At 44.0% G+C, this 13,610-nt stretch overlaps 1 protein-coding gene across 1 annotated transcript in view; it reads right to left on the bottom strand.

The window, feature by feature from the left end:
• Positions 1 to 13,610, bottom strand: part of rspo4 (R-spondin 4) — a gene marked incomplete at both ends in the record, with an annotated part of 36,376 nt that overhangs the window by 11,691 nt on the left and 11,075 nt on the right. Inside the window, 3 exons of the mRNA XM_080000969.1 lie at positions 425 to 631; positions 4,089 to 4,226; positions 4,698 to 4,886. Of these exons, the coding sequence (XP_079857095.1) occupies positions 425 to 631; positions 4,089 to 4,226; positions 4,698 to 4,886 (534 nt within the window). The remainder of the gene's footprint in view (positions 1 to 424; positions 632 to 4,088; positions 4,227 to 4,697; positions 4,887 to 13,610) is intronic.

The following is a 13,610-nucleotide window of genomic DNA, read 5'->3' on the forward strand; positions in this document are numbered from 1 at the left end:
CTCTTTAACCGGCGGTTATAGAGGATAAATGAATCGATATTCAGCTTCACGGCCTATCTCTCGCCATAATTATCAGAAAATAAATGTGTTTAGGAGAAATAATAGATTGTATATTCAAACAATCTGCCATTGTTAAGCGCCGTCCCACAAGAAACTGCTCAATCAGAGTCGGATATGCAAATGAGGGGCCCCGCCCACTAGCCGCAGGATGTGGGAGACGAGAGACGGCTCCAACCTGGCGTCAGCACGTATGAACAGGGGGTTTACACACCTCTGTCTCCACCAATCCTCTCCATCCACCACTCCATCTCTTCATCATTCCTGGGCTCCCAATACCTATTTGGTATTTCCTCCTTGAATCTCCAGTTTCTTTTTCCAAATCCCTTATGGTTCTTTCCATAGGGGGTTCCTTCCTCCATCTCACCTGTCGCACATCTTTTCCTCATTCTGCACCTCCGCGTCTCGCTGTGCGACGGGCAGCTCGATGCGGACTTCTCTTCGGGCATTCTGCGTGACAGCCCTCTCTCCCGGGTCCTCGTCTGCTTCCCCCACCGGAAGCCGCAGGTGACGCCGTTTCGGAGACAGGCGCTCCAGTCACTCCATTCGGCCACCGTGACGAAAAGACAGTCCTCTAAGAGAGAGAGAGAGAGAGAGAGAGAGAGATTGATTTAACCATAATTTAAGATTAGATATTAGGGAGAGAGGACTTAAGGCAAGGCCACTTTGCCGGCGCACACGCTGGGGCACAAACAATAAGGAACACACAAGACTAGTTGCATGACACAATTTTAATAAAAAACACACGGCACCATCTATCTAGGTAATGTATGTTAAATATGGAGAGGGCTTTGGAGTGTTTGGCGCAGCCGGTCCATTTTGAGCCGACACGGCCACAAGCGCCAGGGTCACAGAGATCTCACGGTGAAGTTTCGCCTCACTGAATAGGCCATTTGGCTTGCTCGATGGATTCTACCAAAATAAATGTGTCCATTCATGCATCCATCCAGTTCCCCTCTCGTCCACCGTGCACCAAGAGTCGGACAATGGAACAGCTCCTTCCACCGAGTGATTCGTCAAGAACCGACTCTTAAAAAAGAGCTGAGCATTTCATCACTAATGCAAATACCGTGATGGAGAGAGGGAGACGGTACGGTCTGAATAAGTGGGCGTGGTTTCGTAATAAAGACCTGTCCAGACTTGCTCATGGAAACCCTTCTGTTCGCATTTCAATTTGTGTTTAATCTACGTTCTCCAAATCCGAATTGGTCCCGATGGAAAATGTTCCCTTCAAATGCCCTGACCCCTTCTCCACCCTCCATCCTGAAATGAGGACCACACCTTTGGGTGTCACCTTTGGGGTTCAGCTGGAGGTAGCTCCTCCATGTTGACCAGAGAGGAAGCAGGAAGCAGTGTGGTTCACATCTGGCAATGTTTTAATTGTCCAAAAAACAACAACAACAATAAAAACAACACCAAAAGAATACCAGCGCTCACCGGGTTTGAACACCGGGCTGAACCATACATCTCACTTACCGCAGGAGGAGACACTGTGCGCAGAGCCATATGATGATGAATTCTGGCTGGAAGGTCTAATGTGAATCATGTGTTCGACATGTGTTTGTCTCTCAGTGCGAGAGAACCACCAAGAACACAACGTGGCTTCAGCTTTGTCTTTATGTTCATTTTCTATTCAATTCTGTTCTATTTTACTGTGGGAAAAAAAAGAAAATAATACTCTGCAGAATATAATAGTAATAGATTAGAATGGAATTATAGGATATATTTATTTTGAAGGACAGGAAGTTCCATCGGAAAAATCTATTTCCATTGAATATTCTGTATTTCTTTTATTTTTCTATATTCCATCCTGCATTATTGAAAATTCTATTCAATATGCTATTTAATTGATATTCTCTTAAATTATAGTCTATATTCTCCTCTACTCTGTTCTATTCCAATATGTTTTATGATATTCTCGCTCTCATTCTGTACATTCTAGTTCAATAGAATAAAACAGAATATAATTAAATAGTTTATTATTAAAAAGTAAAACATCATAAAATGTAATTGATTGTAGAATGTCATATAGAGTAGAATTTAATAGAATGTAGAATAAACTAAAAAAAAAAAATAGAATAGACTTGTTCCGCCAGAACAGAATTGAATAGCTTTATATTGGATCATACACATTTGAAAAAGGTGAATGTATTCGATGTAGGGTATAATATTCAAATTACAGAATATTGAATATTCTATTCAAAGTAGCAAAATAGCAAAATAATCTTTACCTTTTGGACCTCATACATATCAGCGTAAAGCTGTTTTGGGACTTTTTTTGTCCTAATCTGAGAATATTCTATAAAATTCTAATGTAAACAGATCGAGAGCCAGATTGAAATAGCTGGTGTACGTGCACATTAATCCCCGGATCCCTGGTCGACCCACTGTGATTCAGAGAATTAGATGTAGGGGAAAGAAGCCTCTCCATCCAGATTGTGATTTCAGGATTGTTTACTGAGTTTTCGATTTTTAAATACGCTGATGGACGTCCATCCAAACCCGCAGGTATTCATCACTGGATGAACACGAGTTCTCTGAAAATACTTTGAAATGTTTTTTTTTTTTTTTTCTTCAACTTTGGAAAATCCCCTTTGCCAAATTCCGTAGAAGCAGCAAGTTTTAAAATACGGGTGTAGTAGATCATCGTGCAAGGTAGCGCTCTCAGATAAAAGGAGCGGCGGCGGCGTCTGGTTCTGATTACAGCTCTCACAGTAGCGTAACCGCTGCAGCTACTTCAGAAAACACACTACACAGGGTCAGGACGCTCTGTAGGAACTGTGATCTTCATCATGGAAGCTTGATTTAATGAAATACTAATTCCAACATTCTGCATCAACAATGACTGTCAGCTTCCAGAGCCCTAACACTTCTACTATAACTAAGGTGTAGCGGCTGCTAATACTGTTCATAACGCTGCTGCTGGAGTCTATGTTGAGGCGGGGATTCCAGGTTCAGAACGTAAGGATCCTGTGTCCATGCTTTCACTCCACCCGTGCACTGATCAGCCTGTCCCTGCACTGGTCCACACGGGTGAAGCTTCCTCCTCCTGCCTTCCTTGAATTTTCATCTTGATTCTAGGTTCAGAAAGTAGAGGTCCTTTTTAGGCTTTTAGGTACTTTGTCCATCTTGATTCGCTAAATGGCAGAACTCGTGCATTTTGTCACCAAGTTTATCTTTATTTTGTCTCGTCATGAGGGATACAGGTACCTTACAAAACAGATCTTTGCAAAGAAAATAAAAATAATGAAAACGGACAACAATCATTTACAGCAGATTGCCGGGTATAAAATGGACAAACAGAGAAAAAAAGTTGAATTAATATAAGTTTAATAACAATATAAATTGATTGCCAAAGAGACACAATACAGTGAAGGAATGAATAAGGTATTTTACTTTCTGAACCTTGGGTGACCCACCTTTACCTGTAAGTACTAGTAAAACCACTACCACTACTTCTAATACAACTTCTTCTACTAAAACCCCCAACCAGTACGAATGCCAGTATCACTAGAAATAGAAACCTGATGCTCGAGCTAACTAACTCACTCAAACTTTAAGTCAAATCAAACAACCCAGAGGCGGATCCCAGGTGTGCACTTTAATGAGGCTCAGTCTTTTATGGCTCCAGGTTGAGATCCTTAGAGTTTGGTTCTTGAGGAGTATGTATTTTTTGGACTCTGGTTCTTTAGGAGTTTGGTTCTATAGGAGTGAGTTTGGTTCTTAAGGGGTTTTGGTCTTGGGGAGTTTGGTGCTTGGGATTTTGGTTCTTTAGGAGTTTGTGTCTTTTGGGGATTGGTTCTTTAGGGGTTTGTTCTTGATGAGCTTGGTTCTTTTGGAGTTCGGGTCTTTTGGAGTTTTGTTCTTTAGGAATTTGGTTCTTGAGGAGTTTGTGTCTATAGGAGTTTGATTCTTGTGCACTTTGTTCTTTAGTAGTTGGTTCTTCGGGATTTTGGTTCTTAAGGGGTTTGGTTCTTAGGAAGTTTGGATATTTAAGGAGTGAGATTCCAGAGCGTCAGTTGAGCACTTACCCAAACAATCACTCTGCTGTGGGAAGGTCCCAGCTGGGCACTGGGACAGGCAGCGTCCTTTGTAGAGCTGGAGGCCGGGACGGCATCGGGTGCAAAAGTCCTGACTGAAACACTGATCACAGTCCAGAGAACGACACTCTGAGAGAGAGAGAGAGAGAGAGAGAGAGAGAGAGAGAGAGAGAGAGAGAGAGAGAGCGAGAGAGATATGAGAGATTTGACCATAATTAAAGATTAGATATTAATATTAACGTAATCCACTCAATTTTAATGAATGTTTGTTTGAGACCCTGTATCTATGCAGCCAACCACACAAGAAAGAATGAAGAGAGAAAAATAAAGAGACACTCAACCTTCTCCTCATTTAACAGTGCATTCATGAGATGTTCGATGAGGGGACACATTAACTTTAGGTTTATTCTTTATTGTATATTTCAATTTTTTTATGTTTTCGTAAATTGCGTTTCTGTTTTTGCTATTTGTTCTGATGTGTGGCACTATAACACTGCAATTTTCCTCTGAGGATGAATAAAGTATCCATCCATCCATCCATCCTCCCTCCCTCCCTTCATCCATCATCCATCCATCCCTCCATCCATCCTTCTCACTGACTCATGCAGTGGTTGAGCGCCCTGCCCCTCTGGCCGTAGTGTCCGCTGGGGCAGGCGTGGAGGCAGGTTCCGTGGTGCGACAGCCCGTCTCTCTGCAGGAACAGGAACAGTCGCTCGGGGCATCGCACGCAGCCATTGTCACGGGAACACTCCAAGCAGCCACGGCAGTCGTCCGAGGCTTCCCTGTGAACTGGAGGAAGAGAGGAAAAAGATGAGGGAATCCACAATGACCGCACAGACGAACATCAAATCACCAGCCTGGAAAATACCATATCACTGCAAATGGAAGGAGTGAAGGACAAGGGAGTCTACTCTACTCGACTCTACCTCTCATTACTCTACCCTCCCTCTCCTCTACCTCTTGTTACTCAACCCTCCATCTACTCGACTCTACCTACCTCTCATTACTCTTCCTCTTGGTACTCTATCCTCCCTTTACTCTACCTCTACCCCACCTTTACTCTACTGCTACTCTACCTCTCATTACTCTACCCTACCTCCACTCTACCTCTATCCTACCTCTTCTCTACCGCTCGGTGCTCTACCCTACCTCTACTCTACCTCTCTCTACTCCACTCTACCTCTGCTTTCCCTGCTATACCCCTCGTTACTCTACCCTCCCTCTACTCTACCTCTTGTTACTCTACCCTACCGATACTCTACATACCTCTACCGCTACTCTACTTCTCCTTACTCTACCCTCCCTCTACTGTACCCCTAGCCTACCTTTACTCTTCCACTACTCTACTTCTCTTTACTCTTCCCTACCTCTACCCTACCTCTCATTACCGAACCCTAACTCTACTCTATCGCTACTCTAACACTACCCTACCTCTCATTACACTACCTCTACTCTACCGCTCTTTACTCCACTCAACCTCAACTGTACCTCTACCCTACCTCTACTTTACCACTGCTCTACTTCTCGTTACTCTACCCTACCTGTACCCTACCAATACTTTACCTCTCGTAAGTCTACTCTACCACTACTCTACCCTACCACTACTACACCTCTACTCTACTGCTTCACTACCTCCCTCTACTCTACCTCTACCCGACCTCTACTCTACCTCTGCTCTACCTCTCGTTACTTTACCCTACCTCCACTCCGCATCTCTACCTCGACTCTCCCTCCCTCTTACTCTACTCGACCTCTATTCTGCTTCTACTTTATCTTGCCTTCATAGCAAACTGAGGGGAACCACTATTTTTGCCACGATGTTAATGAAAATATATAATTTGATTCGTTCATTTGTGGATATGAAGATATAAAGACATTAACAAAGATGGGATGGTAGCTCAGGCGGTAGAGCTGGTGGTCTAGTGATCTAAAGGTTGCTGGTTCGATCCCAGGCTCCTCCTGCTAGCATGCTGTAGTGTCCTTGAGCAAGACACTTAACCCCTAATTGCTCCTGATGGCTGCGTCCGTCGGTGTTTGAACAACTGTAAGTCGCTTTGGATAAAAGCGTCTGCTAAATGTAAATGTAAATATGTGACTTCAACTAATGATTCTGAAAATACTGTTTATCTCATAAGGATAGGACCCAAAACACCATAACAAGTGTCGCAATTCATTTTTGTATATATTCACTCCTCAATCAATATTTTGTATTTGTTTGTTGTATAATATTAGTTGTATTTCTATTGTACTACAGCAGTATGTGCAAGAATCCTGAGCACATGGGAGTAATTGTAGTCAAATTGGCACCTGAGGGCTGTGACTGTATGGAATCAATAAGTCCCTGATGCATGGGTGCCCGAATAGGGGGGGCACCGGGATTTTTTGTCCCCCCCACTTTCAGTTATTATGGAAAATGTTTTTTGGCGAGACCGTCTATGCCAGGTATTACGGTAATAGAACGTGGGGGACAACGTCCAAAGTCTGTTGCTATTGTGTTTTTATTTTACATGTATTTTATTGTGTTCCTTAAACAAATGAACCACCCTCTTACCCCCTGCCACTTAACTTAGATGAGCGCAAACTTGATTTTCCCGTGTCCCTCCACTAAGTGATGCAATCCGGTGCCCTGAAGATCCTCGCCTCTAATGTCTGAACGCGATCCAGTCACGGTGGATTGGACTGAAACAGATGCTGTTAGGAAAAAATGCTATCTGTGCGTCATTCAAAACCATCCATCCCTCCCTCCATCCATTTCCATGACCAGCTTGTTCCTGATCTGGGTTTTTGGGGGGCCTGGAGTCTGTCACAGCTTGAACAAAAATAAGAGAGGAAGACACTCAGACTGGGACGCCGCTGCTGCTACCGCTACCGCCTGTTTCACCAGGGATTTAATGGTCACCCTGGACAGGGCGGCGGTTGAGTCTGCGGCAACAGAGGAACATTTATAGTCAGGGGATAGAAACAGGACAAATCAACAGAACCAAAAGTAATCCAGCATGATATGGTAATGAACATAAGTTGATTAGACCTGGGCAAAAAAGTTAACATTTGAAAGCTTTTTTGCGACCAAGTTCTTCGGCAACTGCGATTGCCCCCGTTGCCAGCAGTGAGCTGAAGCTATTCTCTCAATACTGGATACATTTAAATTTTTCAAATGACAATCACTCGGTTGACTCCCAAAAGTCATCAAATAAGGCTATGGGTAAAAAAAAGACTGGAGTTTTGAAGTTAAAATCGTGTAATAACGTAATAATATAATAATTGAAAGTTGAGGGACCAAAACTCCCTTGGACCCCTCTGTTCTGGTGTAATTGAATCCAATGCAGGATCACTCACACGCCTATGGTTGAATTTCAAGTCTCCAATCAGCCAAACCTGTAGGTCTTTGGCGTCTCTCGATGTGGAGAGACCCTATTTTTTTCGACAAAAGACTGTGTTTTTACTTTATATTATTGAAGCTAGAGTCACAGTATTCAGCGTCCTAAACAGCTGTGAAACTGACTGACTGATCTGCCAACTGACCAACACCCTGCTACTGTGTCTCTGTGGCAGTCAGTGAGAGTGAGAGAGTGGGAAAATTGCATTACTTTAACAACAACTAAAGCACCTTTATTTATGCTGCCTGATGCGAAATAGAAAATGTTTATTGTTATTTTTTTTATCTTAAGCCCAAAATTGTTAATTGTATGTATGTAAATATAACATAAAAAACTACAGTCATACAAGTCATAGATGTGATTTCCCACTTCTCCAGTAGGAGGATGTTTTTTTCTGAGTTTCCACTGAATTTAAACGCCGCGTCGGACACCGGAGGGAGGGGTTGGTCTCATTAAGGGCTTCAGCTGCCATCTTTGATTAGAAATCACTGCTCAAACAAATGTTTACAAAATTATGTGTTTACCTTTTTAGGCGTAAAAAAACTGTGTTTTAGGCAAAACTAAAATCTTAGAAAATGACTTCTACACATCGGCAACTATGACACAACTCATTGTAAAGCAGCTGGTATGTGTTTATTTTTTAGCACAGAAATCTGCTCCGCAGTAGAACAGCAAGAGGGAACAGAGTAAATTAAATACATCTAGAGTTTTATTTTGCTTTGTTTAGAGAAATGATAGTTCTGTTTGGAGCTGCAGAACTGCAGGTAGTAATTTGCCTTTTACTCCCAGCGTTCCCCTCTGGCAAAAATAGCATCTGTTTTTCTGCGTTTATTTTGGTGAGTAACTTAAAGTAGCTTATTTTTTATTATTCCCAAGTCTAGTTTTGATAAAGCTCTTAACTGTTGAGGTGTCTTTAAATATTCTCATTATTTTGTTATCATTTATAATTTTTAATGTTCAAATAAAAATTGCTTATTGAGAACCCAGTGATTTTAGATCGCGTTCCAATCAAATAATTTTTTTCAGATGTTAGCCTATCATCTATCCTCAATTTGGCATTCACCAGTGGATTGACGTACAGGGCGACCAGTCTAATGTTGCTTAAAACTTTTTTCATTGGGTGACAATGACAGCAACTTAGGTCTCTCTTCTAACACACGGGTCACCAAGTAGAAAACGCGTGAGCTACTCCAAAACATTAGCGAGCTAAGTGACCGAGTTAGCCTTCCAATTTATATGTACTTAAGAAGGGATATAAAAAATGAGTGGGGGAGCCAGACCAAGTAAGAAACCAAAAACGTACCACTTCCATGCGGAACGGGAAGGGGACTTTTTTTTTTCACCATGTCATACTCAAAGCGCGTTTGTCTGATCTGTCAATCTAACGCTGCTCTTCCGAAAAAGGGAAATGTGGAAAGGAACATTCAAACTGAGAGCGAGCTGAGAAAGAGAAAGGCGACTGAACTGAAATAGCAGTTAATAGGGCAGCAGTCATTTTTAACACAGCTGAATCCAAAAGCAAAGGCAGCCACCGAAGCATCGTTCCGGGGTGAGTCACTCCATCATTAAGCGTAAGAAGTCCTTCCAAGATGGAGAGATGGGAAAAGAGGCCTTCGTTAAGGCAGCTGACTCGTTGTTTTGGGACTTAAATTATAAACCAGAAATATTATCTTCAATCAAAGCTCTTCAGCTATCAAGAAGTACAGTTACACGGCGCTGTAAAGTAATGGCCGATGATTTGACACAGCAGCTTTGGAAGGACATCGCGGACTGTGAGTGTTTGTCATTGCAAGTAGACGAGTCTACGAACATAAGTGTTATGGCACAATTGTGCATTTTTATTCAAGTTCAAGATTCAAGAGGTTTATTCGTCACATATATATACATACTTTCACACATATACTGTATGCAGTGAAATGTCAATGCAACGCACCCGGTGATTACACACAATATGTTCTAGACTGAACACAGTAGCTACCTAAGAATTTCTACTAGACCAACTAACTGATTCCTTAAATGTAATGCAGTAGGTCGAATACTTAGAATAAAATAAAAATATATAGAATAAAATAAAATAAAATAAAATAAGAGCTCAAGGGTAATGCAGGGTGGGGGTACAAAATAGATAAAGGAAATAGGCTTATGTATATGGGATAGACTTATGTATATGGGATTGGCTATTTATGTATATACAGATATGTGCATTAAAGTTACATGTGAATAAAGTGAGGTAGTGTTTGTGAGATAATTCAGCACAGTACACAACAGTACGGCGCAGCAATACGGTAACTGACCGCAGCAGCTGGAACAGTCCGTTGTTGGGGTGATGAGGATCCTTCATGATCCTGCGGGCTCGGCTAAGTCCTGCAGGGAGGGGAGTGTAGTTCCAGTGGTACGTTCAGCTGAACGCACCACCCTCTGCAGGGCCTGCCTGTCCTGAACATTACAGGTCCCAAACCAGGCAGGGGTGTTGCCTGTCAGGATGCTCTCCACTGCTCCACAGTAGAAGGACTTGAGGATCCTCACCGAGACCCCAAATTTCTTCAGCTGCCTGAGGTGGTAAAGACGCAGCCTCGCCTTTCTCACGTGTGTCTGTTTGTAAAGTCCATGTTAAATCCTCTGTGATGTGAACTCCTAGGTGCTTGAAGCTGCTCACCCTGTCGACAGAAGTCCCATTTATCACCAAGGGTGCGTGCGTCCTCGGTTGTAATTCACACCTTAAGTCCACGATCAGCTCCTTAGTTTTGCTGACGTTCAGGTGGAGGCTGTTGTCCTGGCACCAGAGTGACAGGTCAGTCTCCTCCTTTGGTAGGCCTTCTCATCGCCGTCGATGCTCAAGCCCAGGACAACGGTATCGTCAGCAAACTTGATGATGGTGTTGGAGCTGGACCTGGCCACACGGTCATGTGTGCACAGGGAGTAGGGGGCTGAGGACGCAGCCTTGGGGGCATCCTGTGTTCAGAGTGAGGGAGCTGGACATGTGCTTCCCCACCCTAACCATCTGGGGCCGGGCTGAGAGGAAGTCCAGGATCCAGGCACACAGCGGAGTATTCATTCCGAGCTCCTTCAGCTTGACAGCCAATCTGGTGGGGACTATGGTATTGAAAGCTGAACTGTAATCGATGAACAGCAATCTCACATCGGCCCCCTTCCGGCCATCCAGGTGCGTGAGCGTGGTGTGCAGTACCTGGGAGACCGCATCATCCGTGGATCTGTTCTGCTGGTACGCGAACTGCAACGGGTCCAAGGTGCGGGGGAGGGAGGTGCAGATATTATCCTTAATCAGCCTCTCCAAACACTTCATGACCACCGGGGTGAGGGCCACCAGACGGTAGTCATTCAGGCAGGCAGGTGAGGCTATCTTCGGGACAGGACCTCTTGAAGCAGGACGGGACCATTGATTCAGCCAGGGAGATGTTGAATATTGTAGTGAGCACCGGGGCTAGCCGGTTAGCACAGGTCTTCAGTACTCGCCCAGATATGTCATCTGGGCCCGCATCTTTCGTGGTGTTCACCCGCATCAGAGCCCTCCTGACGTCATGCTCCAACACTGAGAGTGCGCGCTCATCCCCAGCGGTGTAACTCCAATTAGCCGGCGAGATAGCGGTGCTGTTGCCAGACTCAAACTGCGCATAAAAGGAGTTCAGTTCGTTGGCGAGGGAGGTGTTCACCCGCATCAGAGCCCTCCTGACGTCATGCTCAGACACTGAGAGTGCGCGCTCATCCCCAGCGGTGTAACTCCAAATAGCCGGCGAGATAGCGGTGCTGTTGCCAGACTCAAACTGCAGTTCAGTTCTTTGGGAGGGAGGCGTCGACACTCGTGACGGGGGAGGAGCTGCTCTTGTAGTTTGTTATATTCCGCAGCCTCTGCCACAAGTGCCTGGTGTCCTGTTGCTCCATCTGTGGCTCCACAGTCTCTCTGTACGTTCGTCTAGCATCCTTCACTTCATCCTCCGCAGATTGTATGACGCCGCTTTGTAATTGTCTATATTTCAACATTAAGACCGTCGTTGTAAGCAGGCGTGCGAGCATTCAGAGCGCAACCGAAGGGTTTATCGACCCAGGGCTTCTGGTTTGGAAATATCCGAACTTTCACCGTGGGAACGATGCTGTCCGCTAACGTAGCCACGAAGCTCAACGCTACGTCCGTAAACTCGCTGACATCACTTGAACTTGATTGGAACATGTCCCAGTTGACGTCAGTCAGAGTGTCCTGAAGCGCGGCCTCTCGACTGGAGCACCGGCGTAGGCGACCACAAGGGGCGGCGGCACTATCGCCCTGACCCGCTCAGACGGTTATGGATATGACTGTAAAAGAGGAGCTGTTAACAATACTGCCCATGAAAGAACACACGCGGGGAGAGGACATTTTTCAGTCTTTCCAAAACTTTATTGACAAAACTCAGCGTCCAGTAAATTGATGTCAATCACCACGGACAGTGCACCCACAATGGTGGGCCGCTTGAATGGATTAATTACCAAGTGCAGGGAGGGCGATGCTTTCCCCGACTTCCTTAACTACCACTGCATAATACACAAACAAGCATTATGTGCAAAAATGCTAAACATGAAAGAGATAATGGATGTGGCAACGAAAATCGCCTGTTCTATTCGAGCGAGATCTCCTCAAAGACGATTGCTCCGGGCAAATCTGGAGGAGGCTGACTGCAACTACTCTGACCTCTTGCTACACACGGACATGAGATGGCTTAGTAGGGGGAAATTCCCTCAGAGATTTCGAGAGCTCTGTCTGGAGAAAAAGGAGTTTCTCCTTGTCAGTCAAAATGCAGAATACAAGCAACTTAATGACGATGAGTGGCTGCTACACTTGGCATTTTTAACTGATCTGACGAACATGTTGAATGAGCTTAATTTAGAGCTGCAAGGAAAAGACAAAACCTTGGTCAACATGATCAGTTCAGTTAATGCTTTCAAACGAAAAATGCAACTTATGTCCTCAAAGCTGCAGCGCCATGATCTGGGGAACTTTCAAAACCTCGCATCAGAGCCTGAGACCCAAGGGAAGGCGTGTGCGCAACTTGACAGTGGGCGCTACACGGAGCAGATTGAAAACTGTCTGTCAGACTCTGACAAACGCTTTCAAGACTTTGCTCTACTCGAGCCAATCGCTACATTTATGTTCTACCCATTTCGGGAAGATGTTGAGGTTGATTTACTCGCATCAAAGATTGCAACACTGTTTCACCTGAAGTCGTCCGCGGTGGAGGATGAGATGTTGACACGACAGGCTGACATTCAGCTAAAGTCCAGGGCTCATGGACAGTTTTGGAACTTACTCACGGAGGAAAAGTAGCCAAACATGAGGAAATGGGCTACCTCCTTCACTGCATTATTTGGCTCTACTTATTTATGCGAGTCAGCTTTTCACCACATGAAGATTATAAAGTCCAAATAGCGTTCCACCCTGACTGATGATCATTTCGAACCCTGCCTGAGGCTGGCTACCAGCAGCTACTGTCCGGACTATGCAACCCTGGCCAACTCCATTCAGTGCAAGTCATCAGAGCAAGGTAGTGACCATTAATGTATGTAATTGTATTGTGCCGTAAGGGTTCGTGCAGTGATGCAAGGTATGCCAACATATATTGAATAGATAAAGTATACTCAGTATCCTCTTCTTCTTCTTCTTCTACTTTCGGCTGCTCCCAGTAGTATACTCAGTATATCTATAAATAAATATATTTAGCATTTTTTAATGCAGGTAGATTATTTTGACCTGGTCATTTTAAAAGTAAGTTGTCTGTGCTGAATAAAGATACGTATGTTTAAATCGAAAATTAAATAATGGATTTTGAGAAGACACCCTTAGTAATAAAATGTGCATCATGTCATGTTGTCATATTTCAAGTGATATTGACAGCATGTCAAGACATTTAATTTGCTAAATTTCTTCACACCCCAAATTAACACTTATTTATTTATAGATGCTGTTTATTATGAGGAAAATAAATAAACATATCTAAGTTTTAGTTTATGACTGCCACTTGCCCACCGGACAGCAGAAATCCTTCCTGGGGCAGAGGGGGATTTTTTCTCGATCGAGATTCACGAGGGATGAAAGGTTAGACTATTTTTTTGAGACTCCTTCTTTACAAGTCACTCAGTAAAAAGAGTC

This window comes from Zeus faber, assembly GCF_960531495.2.
Source record: "Zeus faber genome assembly, chromosome: 5".
NCBI lineage: Eukaryota > Metazoa > Chordata > Actinopteri > Zeiformes > Zeidae > Zeus > Zeus faber.